Raw genomic sequence first — 14894 nt, 5'->3', positions numbered from 1 at the left:
CAATAATCTGTATATTGTATCATCAGGACTGCCCTTGAACTTCCTCCGCCCTCTGTTCGAGGGCCCTGTCACCATAATTAGGCTGTCCATCTGTTTCTACAGCACTGATAGTGAGTCTCGACATCATTGACTCTCTGATCTGCAGCACAACCCTCTTGTTGATCTTAAGTAGGTCGCTCTGATAAGGGAAACATCCATCCATGAGTAGAAGAACCGTGAGGGCGGGAGGGAGAGTAAACAGGGTATGGTCCTTACTCTAAAATAGTTTTAACACAAACATAGGGCAAAAACCACTGTATGGAAAAATGGGTTATAGCTCATCAGGAAATCCAGAGGCCTATGTGGACCAGGACCAATGTACTAGCACCCAAAGAGAGGGTACGTGTACAAACAAGGCTGTGATGGAAGGACAGAAAGGGATAGAATGACTATCTGACTATCCCTGCCTAAGTGCAAAGCCTCCTCTAGGTAACGGTGCTGTGCCGCTTACAAACAGTGGATAGAAAAAGAAATAAACTAACCACTTCTAGGTAGGTAACACTTTCAGCCTTGTTGGACCTATGCCACTCTCTTCCACTATGTGTAAGTGGAAATAGGAAGAGAAGTGCTCAATGATCACTTAAAAAGGTGCACCTATGGTCAATTGGAGAGGCATCTAGTGGGGTATCTGTCAGTTTATTAGCCACTAGATTGTCTTCCTGGCCATGGTGTACTCAGGTCTAAAAACGACACAGATACATTGACATACAATGTTCGACATAACACACAACGAAGAAGAAAGCAAGTCCCATAATCTGTCGTGAAATGATGTAAATATGACGGGTCATGGGTGGTTGGTAAAAAGAAATGCTCAAACTACAAGGTAGGCATGATTTGTGCCTCTTGTAAGTAGCATCCACTGCTGACCGGTTTCTGTGGCATGTATGCAGGTAAAGCCACTATCATCAGCACAGTCTTCTGCTCACAGAAATTGGTACAGTCTGGTATGGGTAATTAAAAGACTGACCATATTGAGGGAGGAATGGTTCAACATATAGGGATTGTCAACACTTTACCCCCAAGTTGTAAGTGCTGTAAGGCTGGATCACAAGGAGAGGGAACCTATGGGAAACAAAAGGAAGTGTATGTAGCCATATTCACCTCACAGCTAATAACATCAATTCAATTGAATATGGATAACACATAATTGGTTGTCATCCACATAAGCAACACTGCTAGTACGAATATTACTATCCATTTAGAAAGAAGGGACCCATAGTTTATCACCATCCTATTACAGGTTGTGGGCGGATGCCCATATCTTAATACTCCATACTTAAGTCAAAGGTATAAGGGAACATAGGTGGATCATATATGGCCTACTATCAGGTACTCCCAATGTTGGATACCTAATTGACATACTTCAAAAATTGAACAGTAGTGAAAAGGAAGTCACAGGGAGCCCCAGCAAGTGATTGACAGAAGGGGGATTGGTAAGCAAAGTGTGACAATACAACAAACAAATAGTTTGGTGTTCAGCCATACCTTATATAGGTCCCTGCTCAGGTAGTCATAGCTGGAAAAATGGGTGTGCCCAAATGTAAGCGGCACACATGGATCCGAGTCCCCGGCTCTCTGTGGGGAAAAAGAGACATGTGTGCTTAAACTGGGGCCACCAGCAGTTGAGCAGTTGAGCTAGCAAAGGGTTAACAAAGCAGACACGAGTGTCCACTGGTGTCGCAGTATAGTGTCCGTCCAGAGGGCGTCCGCGGTTAATGAAAGAAAAAGCACACAGTGAGCTGCAGGGTCCAGCATGGTCCATTGGCACTTACTTGCAAAGGATAATGGGCGCGTGGAGATACGCGCGCTGCCTTTCCCAGCGGATGGTGTAACAGTGCAGCCCATTTCCATTCAGGATGTAGTCCCAGCTCGTCTGGCCGAACACGACCGGAAGTCAGGCATAACGCCTGAACCGGAAGTCAGGCAAAACCGCCTGAACCAGGAGTCAGACAAAAACCGCCTGAACCGGAAGTCAGGCAAAAACGCCTGAACCGGAAGTCAGGCGGTGCTCGGGCGGAATCACTTTGTGTTATGTCGAACATTGTATGTCAATGTATCTGTGTCGTTTTTAGACCTGAGTACACCATGGCCAGGAAAACAATCTAGTGGCTAATAAACTGACAGATACCCCTCTAGATCCTCTCCAATTGACCATAGGTGCACCTTTTTAAGTGATTATTGAGCACTTCTCTTCCTATTTCCACTCACCATAGTGGAAGACAGTGGCATAGGTCCAACAAGGCTGAAAGTATTACCTACTTAGAAGCGGTTAGTTTATTTATTTTTCTATCCAGTGTTTGTAAGCGGCACAGCACCGTTACCTAGAGGAGGCTTTGCACTTAGGCAGGGATAGTTAGATATCCATTCTATCCTTTTCTGTCCTTCCATCACAGCCTTGTTTGTACATGTACCCTCTCTTTGGGTGCTAGTACATTGGTCCTGGTCAAATTAGGCCTCTGGATTTCCTGATGAGCTATAACCCATTTTCCATACAGTGGTTTTTGCCCTATGTTTGTGTTAAAACATCCATCCATGCCAACTGCATGAATTTCTATTCTGCAGACACTTTTTAAAATTGTTTATGGTCTCCAGAAGGCCATCCATGGTCACCCATTCCGCTGGCAGGGTGGATACCATGGCTGTGCCTTGTTCAATGCTTTACTGTGCTCCTATCACCCACATATTGTTCAATTTCTTGTGTCCTTTCACCACGTTGGGGGGTCTGCAGCCCAATAATTACTTTGAGATCATGGCAGTCACAATCCAGCGCACAGCTACCATTAGATGTTGCATCAGCTGGGGACTTACAGTTAACAAACAGAGTGGGGTACCATCTTTATAAGCATATGTTGAAGATGAAGAAGGTCAGGTACATAGAAAAATATGAAATGTATTCAAAAATACATGTTATAAAACTCAGACCACCTGGTCGTGAGAAGTAACAAAAAGAAAAAATAATAAAAGATCAAGAATACATTTCATGTTTGACCGTCAATTTAGCCTACCACAGTATTTCAAGAGAAGATTAGATGCTAACTTCTCTAGATACACTTAACTGTGGCACAAGATAAAGGTGATGTTAGTAACCTGTGGGTGACTTATTTCCATGCATTTGTTTTGACTTCATATATGCATCAGCCCCCACAAAATCAAAAGGTGTTGACCGTCTAGATCTGTTTCTAGCCTTGTAATTTGAACACAGAACAAAGGACCTTATTGTCAATAATACAAATAAAGGCAATGATACAAGGCTTTCTTCAGGACACACAGAGCCTCCTTAGAGTGAAATGGTGTTGTATCTTGATTCAAGTTTGCCGCATACACAATTCTTGTGCATATGCAGTGCGGGGGCGTCTTCACGAGCTGGCTGCATTACCAAACAGGTCTGCTGTATAATGGTGGAACCTCAATAGGTGCACGTGAAATTGCGTTGCTATGCCGAAGAATGCATAGTAGAGTGGCTGAAGTGCTTGGAGGAATGTGATTACCCTCACAGTGGTAGGCAAGTGAACAAATCCAACTTCAGGCCATTTACTAAAGTAATCCACCATGTAAAATGGTATTATTTGTCCCCAATTGGAGACACATGAGGGGTCCCACAAGGTTCACCCTAACCTTGTTCCATTTAGGCACAAGGACATTCTATGGGGTCCATTGGTGAGGTCTTGGATTTCAGACCCTTTCCACTCCCTACACACACACACATACTACACTAAACTTCTAGGTAGTCAGAAATTAGTCTATCCCTAGCCACCATGAGAATTCTGGTGGCTGAAATCCCGATATGTCATGAGTGTTCTGACTCTGGCAGGTTAGCGTGAGCACCCTGTGGGGGAATCACTTTACCCCCATTTACACAATTCCCCCCTACAGTAAGACTTCTGTTTGGATCTTCTGGCAGAGGTGTAACTAATACTACAACCTTGGAGTGGAGGAGGGCCACCCCTTGCTATTCTGCACTCTCACATTATCCCAGTTTGGGGTCTCCCGCTTCTACTTGCAACCAGATATCTTGGGACAGCAAAAGTAACTGACAATCCTCTTTAGAGAAAATGGCGGCAAAAAGCTCTGATGAGTCCTTTTCACTGGCAGGTATAGGAAGAAGCTAGGATGTTCTGCTTCCTTGGAAGATGTATAACATTGAATGTTTACTCCTGAAGCCTTGTGACCAGCCTCATGGATCTGTGTGACACCTTAATTACTTGATGACTTGGATAACAGACCGACAATGGGTTTGTGGTCTGGTCTCAACTTGAATAGCAACCCCCAGAGGGGGTTAATGTTTCTATTTTTCTATTACAGAGTAATAATCTCTGCAGTTATAAGAACTCCAACACATACTCATTATTGATTGTCAGCACACTGACATTGATTTTGAACATATAGAGCATGGGTACCAAACTTTTGTGAAGGGATGGATTGGTGGATTGTGTGGTGCAGGTAGAGGAGGACAGGATCACAAGAATTATGATCCATTGTATCTTGTCTTTGCCTAATGAAAACAGAGGATAATGTGCTTTTCATTTTTTATTAATTATTCATATAATCTTTTAAGCGATTTTCAATAGTCTTACTTTTATTTTGTGTTCATATTATTTTAATTTTCAGCATTACTATGTTAAAATGTTTTATTCACATTGTTTATTATGTTGATCAATGTAACATTTTGTCACTGTGGTATATGTTTAATGAATTGCAATCAGAATTTCAGTTTGGTTATTCTGATATCTGTTATTAATTATGTGTATCACTGTGGTATGTTTCATACATGTACACAATTATTTTAGTCACATTGATTATTATTGACTCTGATCAATATTATTTGACACAGATGTTTCATGAATTACTAACATTTATTTAATTCAACTTGTTTATAGTTACATTATATCAATATGTTTGTGACTTCCGCTTTTTTTCCTTATGTACTGCCATTATAATATTAAAATTGATTAATGTTATGTGTGATCAATATTATATTTTGTCAGTTTTGCATATTTTATGAATTGTTAAAATTTCGTGTTTTCTCTTTTTATCAGTATTTCTATTCAAAATAATATTTTTGCCACTGTGATATGTTTCATTAGTTAATACAATTTTGTTTTATCCACCTTGATTATTATTATGTCTGATCGATATTATTTGTTTTGGATCTTTGGTATGGTTAATGAATTATTACATGTTGTATGCACCTTATTATTAATTCTGAGAAATATTGATTTTTGGCACTGTGCTATTTTTCATAAAAATACTTATTTTTCCAAAATATATGGGTACATTTGTGGACTGGAGTGGGTGCAGAGAATAATTATAAGGGAGGATTGGACTAACAGAGTAAAATTGCACCAGAGTATGCCTCAATTGGTACATCAAACATGCAAAATAAGAAGGAAAATCCTGAAACTGTGCTTATTTATTTATGTAAAATTAAAATGAGTGTGCATTACACACTTGTTCATGAAATTGGTGCAATAAGTAATTTGTCCATTGTGACTTTCACACACACATTGCTTTAGCCTTGTCCAACAGCTCGGAGGCTGCTGCTTCAATAATTACTTAGCACTAAGTGAGTGATCTACTCATTTAGAATTATCTTCTATGTTCTAATCCCACCTGGTGAAGTCCATCAGTGTTCCACTCTATCATGCAAATCAGAAAACCATCAAAATATGTCTTCCGTGTTACTTGACACGTAGTGAAGAATATTTGAGCTTCCCACCAATCGGACCCTCTGGACGTCTTAATTTATACGTACAGAAGGACAAATTGATTGGAATATGGATCCAACGGAACACCAGGCTGAAAAGAAGGAAAAAATGCACTTGTGAATTACAATATCGAACAATAGTGCAAACAAGGAATATCCAAACCCTTTCTAACCTGTACTGAATGATAGACTTGAGTCACAAATAGTGAAACAGAGAGCCAAGAAGTGTCAAATCTAAAGAATCAAAACAAGATATCAGAAATGTCGTTTTATCTGAATATACTAAACACAAGAAGTAGGAGTGGATCTTACCCGTGAATCCCAAGACAAGAATCAAGACAGATGAAGAAACAGGAAAACCAAATATGGAGGGTGTAGACTACGGTGAACCTCGGTGCGCGTGTTCACGTTCTAGGAGAAGGACCGAAGACTTGAAGAACTGCTCCCTCGGTGCGTGCGTTCGCGTTTCCTCAGCACAGTTCAGCAAACAGAAGAATCGGTGCACGCAATCGCGGATAATCTAAATTATATGAACAGAAGTCCAGCTGCTAACACAGAGTTCAAGGACAGCAGGAAACCAGGAAACAAAAACGACATATCAGGAGTAACAAGAACCAAAGAACAGGTAAGTCACAAGCTAGGGAAAAGGCAAGGCAGGTCGTGGGACGTTCCGAGTTCAAATACCAGTTAAACAGTAGTATCCAGGCAACAAATCCGACAAGGGCAGAACGTAGGCAAAATCCAAAGGCAAAATCCAAAGTCAAAGGCAAAAGTTTGACAACGAAAGATTCCAAGACAACAAAGGCATACTGGGAAAGTTCAGAAGCGCTGTTTCCCACTGGAACGACACATATAAGGACCAGATCACGTGACACTTCTGATTCGACCCAAGCGTAACGGATGCCACTGTTTCCATGGGAACCGTCACCTGTCCATCAGCCGGCCGCTAGGAAGGGTTTTGTTTAAAGGAACAGTATGCTTACTAGCAAGATAGCGAAAACGGCCTAATCTCCTTCTACTACCCAGTTTTCCTGCACACGAGGAAGCCAATTTTCTTTGGCCCAAACCATGAACCATGACACACTCCTACTGCAAGAGACATGGACATTACATGTTTTACTGATTGAAGAGGGCTGCCATTCGAAGAGTTGAATAGATACATCAAGGACTCTTTAGAGTTCACAAGTCTTAGATTTGACCAGAGGCTTACCCAATACAACAGGGGTTTCAACTTTGTTAGCCTTTCAGTACGTTGCCAATGAAGATCTAAATGGATGAGTGAATCGGGCACTGATTTTGGCAGGCACAGCACTCATTTAAAAAACTGTTTTCTAATACTGAAAATAATCGACTGCATGAATAGCCCCACAACTAAGCTCCAGAGTTAGCAGCCTGCCTTGCTTGATAATTATATACCTAAAGAGTTGGTCCCAAAGCCTTATTACCATGGATGATGCAACATTTTAAGGCAACTTCTACGGAGCGTTTTAGTGTGCATAGAAATGTTGCCACTTGGTGAGCCTAGCTTCCATGGCCATCCAATCAAATTCTCAAGTAATCAAAGGGGGTACACCCTTGACTTGTTCACTGTTTACCCGGAGATTGATTTTTTGGTACTATTTGTCTTTGTTGAACAGGTCATAAGTGTTGTCTTTCAAATATTAAGGTCCAGACGTTTTTGTGTGCAGAGGTCTATGAATCTCTTAGTTTGTTTTTATAGTGTTATCGTTTTCAACACAAACCACAGGATTGGAATGTTTTTTGTAAAGACATGGGAATATCAGAGTGAAACTTAAATAACTCAAATGCAATTCCATTTACTTGAATACAAAATAGGGTTGAGTTGAGGACACATCCTGTATACCTCAACCCATTCCCCATTTAACAGTAACAGAATCATCAGTGTACAGCCCAAAAATGTCCTATGTTAATGCATGTGGTCTGTTTTGCCTCACTAGAGAATTCTTTAGTTCAGATTTGGTAACCCATGCAAGGCTGTTTCTAGATGTTCTGGCTTTGTTTTTTCAAAACTACATATTTCACTATCAGGAGGATCAGCCTGAATCCCTGATTGACAATCCCTTTTTCCTTATGGAAACCGGCTTGTAGCTGTAAGCTAGTTTTATTCTCCTCTTTCCATTTTCCTAGATGTATAAATAGAACTTTCTAAAAAAAAATCCAATGCAGTCTAATAGGAAAATGGGGTGCCAATGTTCAGGTTTGTCTCTCCCTCCCTTTTTATAAATCAGCACTATTGTTGACATTTCCATGTTCTTCCCTGGGCAAAAAAAACATGTGTTAGCTATGGAGCCCGAATCTCTATTTTATGAATTAACAGGTCATTCAGAATACTCTCAGGACTCGTTTTTTTCTGGTCTCTGTGATTGAATTGCTATTTTTACTTTGTGCAATGAAAGTCAGGGGTTCAGTATCCCTTTCAATTGAAAACCAATGATTTCTTCATTTATTGATGATGAAAAACGAGGTTGTTGTTCTTTATTTAACCTTGCAAAGTAGTTGACCCATTCCTTTTCAGGAATACATCCTTTGAAGGGCGAGTCATACTTATCTGTCACTGTTTGTATCATTTGCCAGAATGATATCGTGTTTCCAGTATTTACAGCATTTAACAGAGACCTATTTATTACTAAAATAAATCACTTTTTTCAATGTTATCAGATCCTTATCATTCTTTCAATCCTCTCTTAGTTTATCTATTGCTTATGGGCTTGAATTCAATCAAATTAAATACTTAATCAAATGATATATTCTAGTCTCTGGCTCCTTACTGTACCTGTTGTACAAAGCCTATCTTTGAGGCACCTTGTTCATTTGTGTGTTGCGTTCACCGATCTTGTAAAGGAAGGTCCAATGATCTCCAAGGATTGATCTAAGAAGTTACATATGCCTGTCTGGTTGTTCTGATATAGGTTAGTGTATTTAGCCTCTAAAACAGGCACGATTTGGCCATATAAAGATAGGATTACTTGTGTTTAATTGATGTGATGCCACCCAACTTGCTTTTTTGCACCCTGGCATGACAATCCTACTATCCTGCTTCCATCTATAATACTTTCAACGTTAGCATCTTCACGATCCAAGGTTAAGTGCAATGGAATAGGGCCACTTTCATATCAAAATATAACTTTGAAGCTTTTGGCTCTTCCCCATCATTCCAAATTCAGCAGGATACAATCGATAGCTGAGCAGATACTACCTCTATCACCAGTCACCCTACCATTGCAGGCCTGAAGATTTAATCTTGTCAAGGTTTCTTCCATTGGTAACGCAGGCTTATGTTCTGTTCTTGGTTTGATCACATCTATTTGTGGAATTTGCTAGCTGAGTTCATCTTCCTCCATAATCTAGGAGATGGTTACGCAGGGCTCAACGTTTAGATTCAAATCCCCTACTAATATTGCAATACAATCTCTCTTTGATTTTTGATTTCTCTTTCCAAGTTTCCCAAGTTTCTCAAAATATGCATTGCTGAAAGACCTGCGATGATTACAAAGGTTTACTCTCAGTACGATATATACTTTTCATTTGTATTTCATATATAATGTGATGAATAAATTGGGTTATCAACACACACTAAACACACAATTAGATAGCACATGATAAACACATTTAATGACCTTATGTTTAGGGGTAATTGGGTTGGAGCACATGCAAAACAATTGTGTTCACTTGTTTACTTAGTGCTGTAAAGTGGTTCTCTCTACAAACTACTTACGACTGAGTTATCACCCAATCCTTTTTTTGTCCCATCCCACTAATGATATGCAGGGCACTAACCCATCTTCAGAATCATTATTTTTGTTCTGATCAGATGTGTTGACCATATGAGGCAACATCCTGTATGATAACACTTTGAGTCTACGTCCACGTTATAGTTCGATATATGTTATTCAACTCATTACTTGTTCTTCATTGTACATGTTATTATAATTGACATTTGTTGTAGCTTTACCGAGCAATTGTATTAAATTATTGGGGCAATGTAAATTCCTAAAATGGTTGTTAGAATAAAGCATCACCAATATGTTTCAGTAAATATTCACTAAATAACTTCCCATCCTTGAACACTTGTCCCAGACCCAGGATAAAGATGCCAAAACCCTTTATTGGATGTTAAACGATGAATGGAACACCTAGTTGTTGTTGTTTTTTTTAAAATATTGAGTAGGAGGATCCAAGTCTTGTGTTAACAAAATCATAAATAAAGACGAGATGTTGCTAAAATAGTGTACAAAACATTCAAATCATCATAGTTTATGCAAATGTGTCCTTATACATCTACACAGTATTAACACTTCAATAAAAACGACTTATTAATTGGAATCAGCAACGTGATCACGATGGCCAAAAAGTCATAAAACAGGCCATGAATTCTCCTGTTTTTATAATGGGGAAAGCTGTCATATATGCTATCTTCTCTCTGTATTCTTCTGAGAGCAATTCCTTACGCAATTCAATTCAGAGAAGTGAAATCCGAATTGATCAGATATACTTCTCACAGGGTCTTGCTGGATACATTGAAACAGGCTTTCCTTAGAATATAGAATAATACCAGGCTCCTCATATTGTTTTGATAATAGTATGTGTTTACAAATTAATTTAACAGTTAGCCCACTGGGTCCACGATTCGGAACACTAATGATCAAAGTATTAATGCAAACTTTCAAAACATTTCACCTATCAAGAACCAGTGTGGTAAGGTTATGTATTTGACAATTTCATGAAAGAATATACACATATAGGGGCCAATTCACTGGGATCTGTGGGCATAGAGGAGTGATATACTGTTGCCGGTCCACTCCTGATCACTGAGATTGAACCTGGCAAGTCCAAGATTTACATATAGAACTTGCAAGTGAAGTAGGGCTACTTGAGCACAAGGGACCCTCAGTCAGGCCAGAATATTCAGGGTGTTGGTGTTTTACAGTTGTGCATGTGTCCCATGCAGAAGCGAGCTAAGGAAGACCTCACCCATGTAGAATTAACGAGCTCAGTTGAAGTGAAGGCCTTACATTTCCACCTTTGATGAGAGAAAAGAATGGACACGTTTTTGTAAAATATGAACGTTTCTATTTTACAGATCAGTGCTACCTTGCATCGCTTCAGACTACTGCCAGCATTGTCTTTTCCCTTTCCCATGACCTGTGACAGGTGAGACTAGGGGCAGTGGTTAGATGTACATATCCGAAGCAGAACAAACCACATGCTTTTGTGATTAGGTATGCACATTTGATGTGTCAGATGCACCGAATGTTGAACCTGGACTGATTCATGAAAGGTTATCTGCCTGCATAAAAGGGTGAAAATTATGGACGTACCTACAAAAACAGATGGAACATGCAGATCCTCAATTTTTAGTAAGCCAAATTCACAGCACAAGCAAATCTTCAGAAACAAATGTGATGTCTTTTAAACATGTTGCGCTGAAATTGTTTTACTTTCTTTTGCTGTTTGTGAGCAATTTCAGTAATAGCATGTCAGTGTGTAAGTGTTTTTCCACTTTTTGCATCCCATGTTAAAGCTCCCCTTGTTGCATTTACCATAGGATATGTACTCCTTTTTTGTGAAACGCTTGTTCTGCCTAGAGAGGCATGCTTACATTGTCCACTCACCAGAAGGGATTTTTTGGGAATCACCCTGTGCATGCAATGTGTGCGCCCAAGAACACACAAAGTGCACCTAGCTCAAGCTGAGCACACAAATGTATCTCTTTATGATTCGAGCCCTCATTCTTTAATAGGCAGAAAACAAATGTTCAATAAGTGTTTACTGTGGATTAACCATCGTCCTCTTGTTCTAATTTGTACTGCAGAGGAGGGCATTAAGGACAGCCTCTGAAAAGCTCAGGAACCGTACATCATTTTCTACAAATGTCATTCACAATACTCCAGGAACCCGAGTGAACCGATACATCAGTAGGTTAATAGAAGCCCGCCAGACAGAGTCTGAGATGGCAGATTTGAATTTCATCACTTTGAAGTATAAACACATTGACCGTGAACAGAAAGTAAGTAAAATGGTACTTTTGAAAATTTGATTTACATTGAAACTATCCAGGTTCCTGGATACTGTCATGTACATGAGCGAGATGCAAATAACCAGCTGTCTCGTGATGGTATGAATAATTGTTGCAATTAGTAGTATATTTTAAAAAATAAAATGTAAAGTTATGTAAAGAAGGAGAGAATTTGTGTACATGGGATCGCTGAAACCTCTTGGGACTCACAGATGTTAACCTATAATCTGGCATCAAGATACATGAACAATTGTACTGAAATGTTTGCAATATTGCATTTAACATGAAATATTTACTGCACGAGATGGAAGATAGATTTAGTTCCATTTAGAATTGATGCTCAGTTTTTGAGTGCCAATAATTAAATTCTTGCTCAAGAACACAATCATTGCAACAAGCTCTCGTAAATGAAGCATTCAGTCAGACCCTGTGCCTTCTGTGAATAGACATTCTTGACCCATGCAGTCTTCCACTTTTTAGTGAATGTTTAGATTGAAATGTGTGATGTTTACTCATAAACAGATGTTTAGTAATTTGTTTGCAAGACCATCACACCTCCATGCATCAGCCTGACTTTAAAAGAGGCCACCATATACATATAATTAACATCCGGGAGGCACACTCCTTGCTTGCTTTTGCATGAATGAGTATGCATTTCAATTCACTTATTTCAGAAATGTATTATGTTCCACAAAAGCAAGGATAAGTACCTCATCATGTTAAAACGTGAATATAACAGCAGTATTCATGTACCAATATTTTGCATTTATATATATTCAGTAAAAAAACTTTGTTAAAGTGACCTTATGGTTCCAAGTAAAACCGAAAAAACCCTGAAATTCGCCAGTTATGGTATGCTAAGCAACCATAACTCACGCCACCACCGTGCACTGCTAAGAGTAACACCCAGGACTTCGAAGATGACATCACAAATGTCATTGATGACATCACTGATGACATCACATGTCTGGCTCCCCCTTTTTTCCTATACTGACATATCTAGGCCACATGGTTTAGTTCAGTAACAGTCAGGAACAAAAAATTGAAAAGGTACTATATTTGTAGACTTATACTTCAAGTATGTTCTTACAGTCATTCCCTTAGGGTCCAGTCACATCATGTGAAACATATATATAGAGGAAGACACAGGCTTGAAAGACAGCAATCCTTTCTGTGCATGAAGATAATCAGTAGGATTATCAGCACTTTCTGATCGTTTTTTTTATTTTTGTATTACTGTACCTTCCCTGTATATGGTCATATTTCTATACATTGTACTCACACTAATTTCCTTAGGGTCCAGCCACATCATGTGCTATACATACATAGAGTTAGTAGCAGCTTTGAAACAGAGAAATTATTTCACTGCATAAATATAATCAGTTAGGTTTTGAACTCTTTCTGCTACTTCTTCTGCTTTTTTGCTTACTTCACTTTCCCTGTATATACTCATATTTGTATGTGTTGTTGTCTCTTTGTGTTTTGTCTGTAATAATGCAATTATGTAGTAAGTGGGTTTTATTAGCTACTTATTACATGAAGAATGCAGTTATCATTTCACTATTCAACATGGCAAGATTATGAATATTGCACCTTCATCATGTATGTTGCACACACTGCCTATGTTTGTGCATGAGTAGCTTAGTATACTGGATAGAAGTTCATAATAGAATGCTATTTATATTAATGCATTGCTTAATGCACTAATTAGCTCATGATATTTATTCCAATGATCCTTGACACTTTTTTTTGTCAACATTATAATAAGAATCCCTTGTACAAGAGTTTTCATGAAGAGTAAATGTACATGTGATGTCATCAGTGATGTCATCAATGACATTTGTGATGTCATCTTTGATGTCCTGGGTGTTAGTCTTAGCAGTGCACAGTGGTGGCGTGAGTTATGGTTGCTTAGCTTACCATAACTGGCACATTTCAGGGGGTCTTCTGTTTTACTTGGAACCATAAGGTCCATTTAAGAAAGTTTTTTTTTTTTAAACTTTGGTTTTATTGGCAATTTTTCAAAAAAAGAAACAATAACAACACCGGGAGCAATATGAATATCAAGTTTAACATCATCCTCAAACCCCCAAGGCCTCCCCCCCCTCCTGTCCCCTCTCCCCTCTCCCCAACTCCATCCCTCCCCCCAGATCAGTGTCCCATCAAAAATCCAATCGCAGGAGTTGTCATCAGTACTCATAGTTCGGTGCCTTAGAGCTGTGCTATAAGATCACGTAAGTGCTGGCTGAGACGGATCCGCTGTCTCCCGGGCCGTGGATTACACCATTGTCCTGGAGTGGTACTCTCCGGGCTCCATTGCCCCCGCACCCCAGGTTGTCTACATAATGTCAGTGAGCGTCGCACCCCCATGCCTGGTAAACCCCATACCAATTTGCCTGGAAGGCGTTCGATTTGTTATTTACCCTGGCCGTCAGTTTGCCCATGAGGAACATGTTCTTAAGTTTTTTTAGCCAATCTTCCTTAGAGGGGGTCTCCGGGCTCTTCCACCTTTGCGCCAGGGCCACTCTTCCTGCTCGCAACATAGTCTCCCACATTCTTGGGTACCTATATATTTCCGCATCCTCCGGTGGGAGGCCCAACAACATAGTCAATGGATTGTGTGGGAGTAGTTCTTCAGTGACCTCCGCCATCGACCCCCGTACCTTCTCCCAGAACCCCTGCACCTTAGGGCAGAACCACCACATGTGACCCCCTCATCCCCACTTGGCCACATCCTCTTGGGCATCTGGGGGACACCCCCGAGAACATCTTGGACAATTTCAATGGGTCTCTATGCCATCCCTGTAAGATCTTAAAATTGTGCTCCATGTCTGACGTAAATAGGTTCCCATGGAATGCCATTTTAAATATCCTGGACCATGCGTCCTCTGTGAGTGTCTCTCCCACCAAGTCATTCCAGAACCCACGAAACCCTCTCCTCCCTTCCAAGTTAACAGTGTTCAATATTTGGTACATTTTGGAGACTACCCCCTTCCTTGTTGTGGCCGTGTCCAGTAACTTCTCAAAGGGGGTCAACTGTCTCCGCAGGTTCAGGCCCCATGTCTGGTCGCAAAGGATGCCCTTCAGGCGCAAATATTCAAAAACTGACAGAGA

The 14894-nt window shown here is 40.0% G+C and overlaps 1 protein-coding gene across 2 annotated transcripts in view; it reads left to right on the top strand.

Moving 5' to 3' along the window:
• ADCY1 (adenylate cyclase 1) overlaps positions 1-14894 on the top strand; it is a 2048432-nt gene that overhangs the window by 1525153 nt on the left and 508385 nt on the right. For both annotated transcript variants that reach the window (XM_069613341.1, XM_069613342.1), the window contains one exon: positions 11577-11771. In XM_069613341.1, coding sequence (XP_069469442.1) covers positions 11577-11771 — 195 coding nt within the window. The remainder of the gene's footprint in view (positions 1-11576; positions 11772-14894) is intronic.

The sequence above is a fragment of the Ambystoma mexicanum genome, chromosome 5p (genome assembly GCF_040938575.1).
Source record: "Ambystoma mexicanum isolate Mex_15411 chromosome 5p, UKY_AmexF1_1, whole genome shotgun sequence".
NCBI lineage: Eukaryota > Metazoa > Chordata > Amphibia > Caudata > Ambystomatidae > Ambystoma > Ambystoma mexicanum.
Note: the sequence above shows the minus strand (reverse complement) of the source record. Positions and strands in the feature narration are given on the sequence as shown.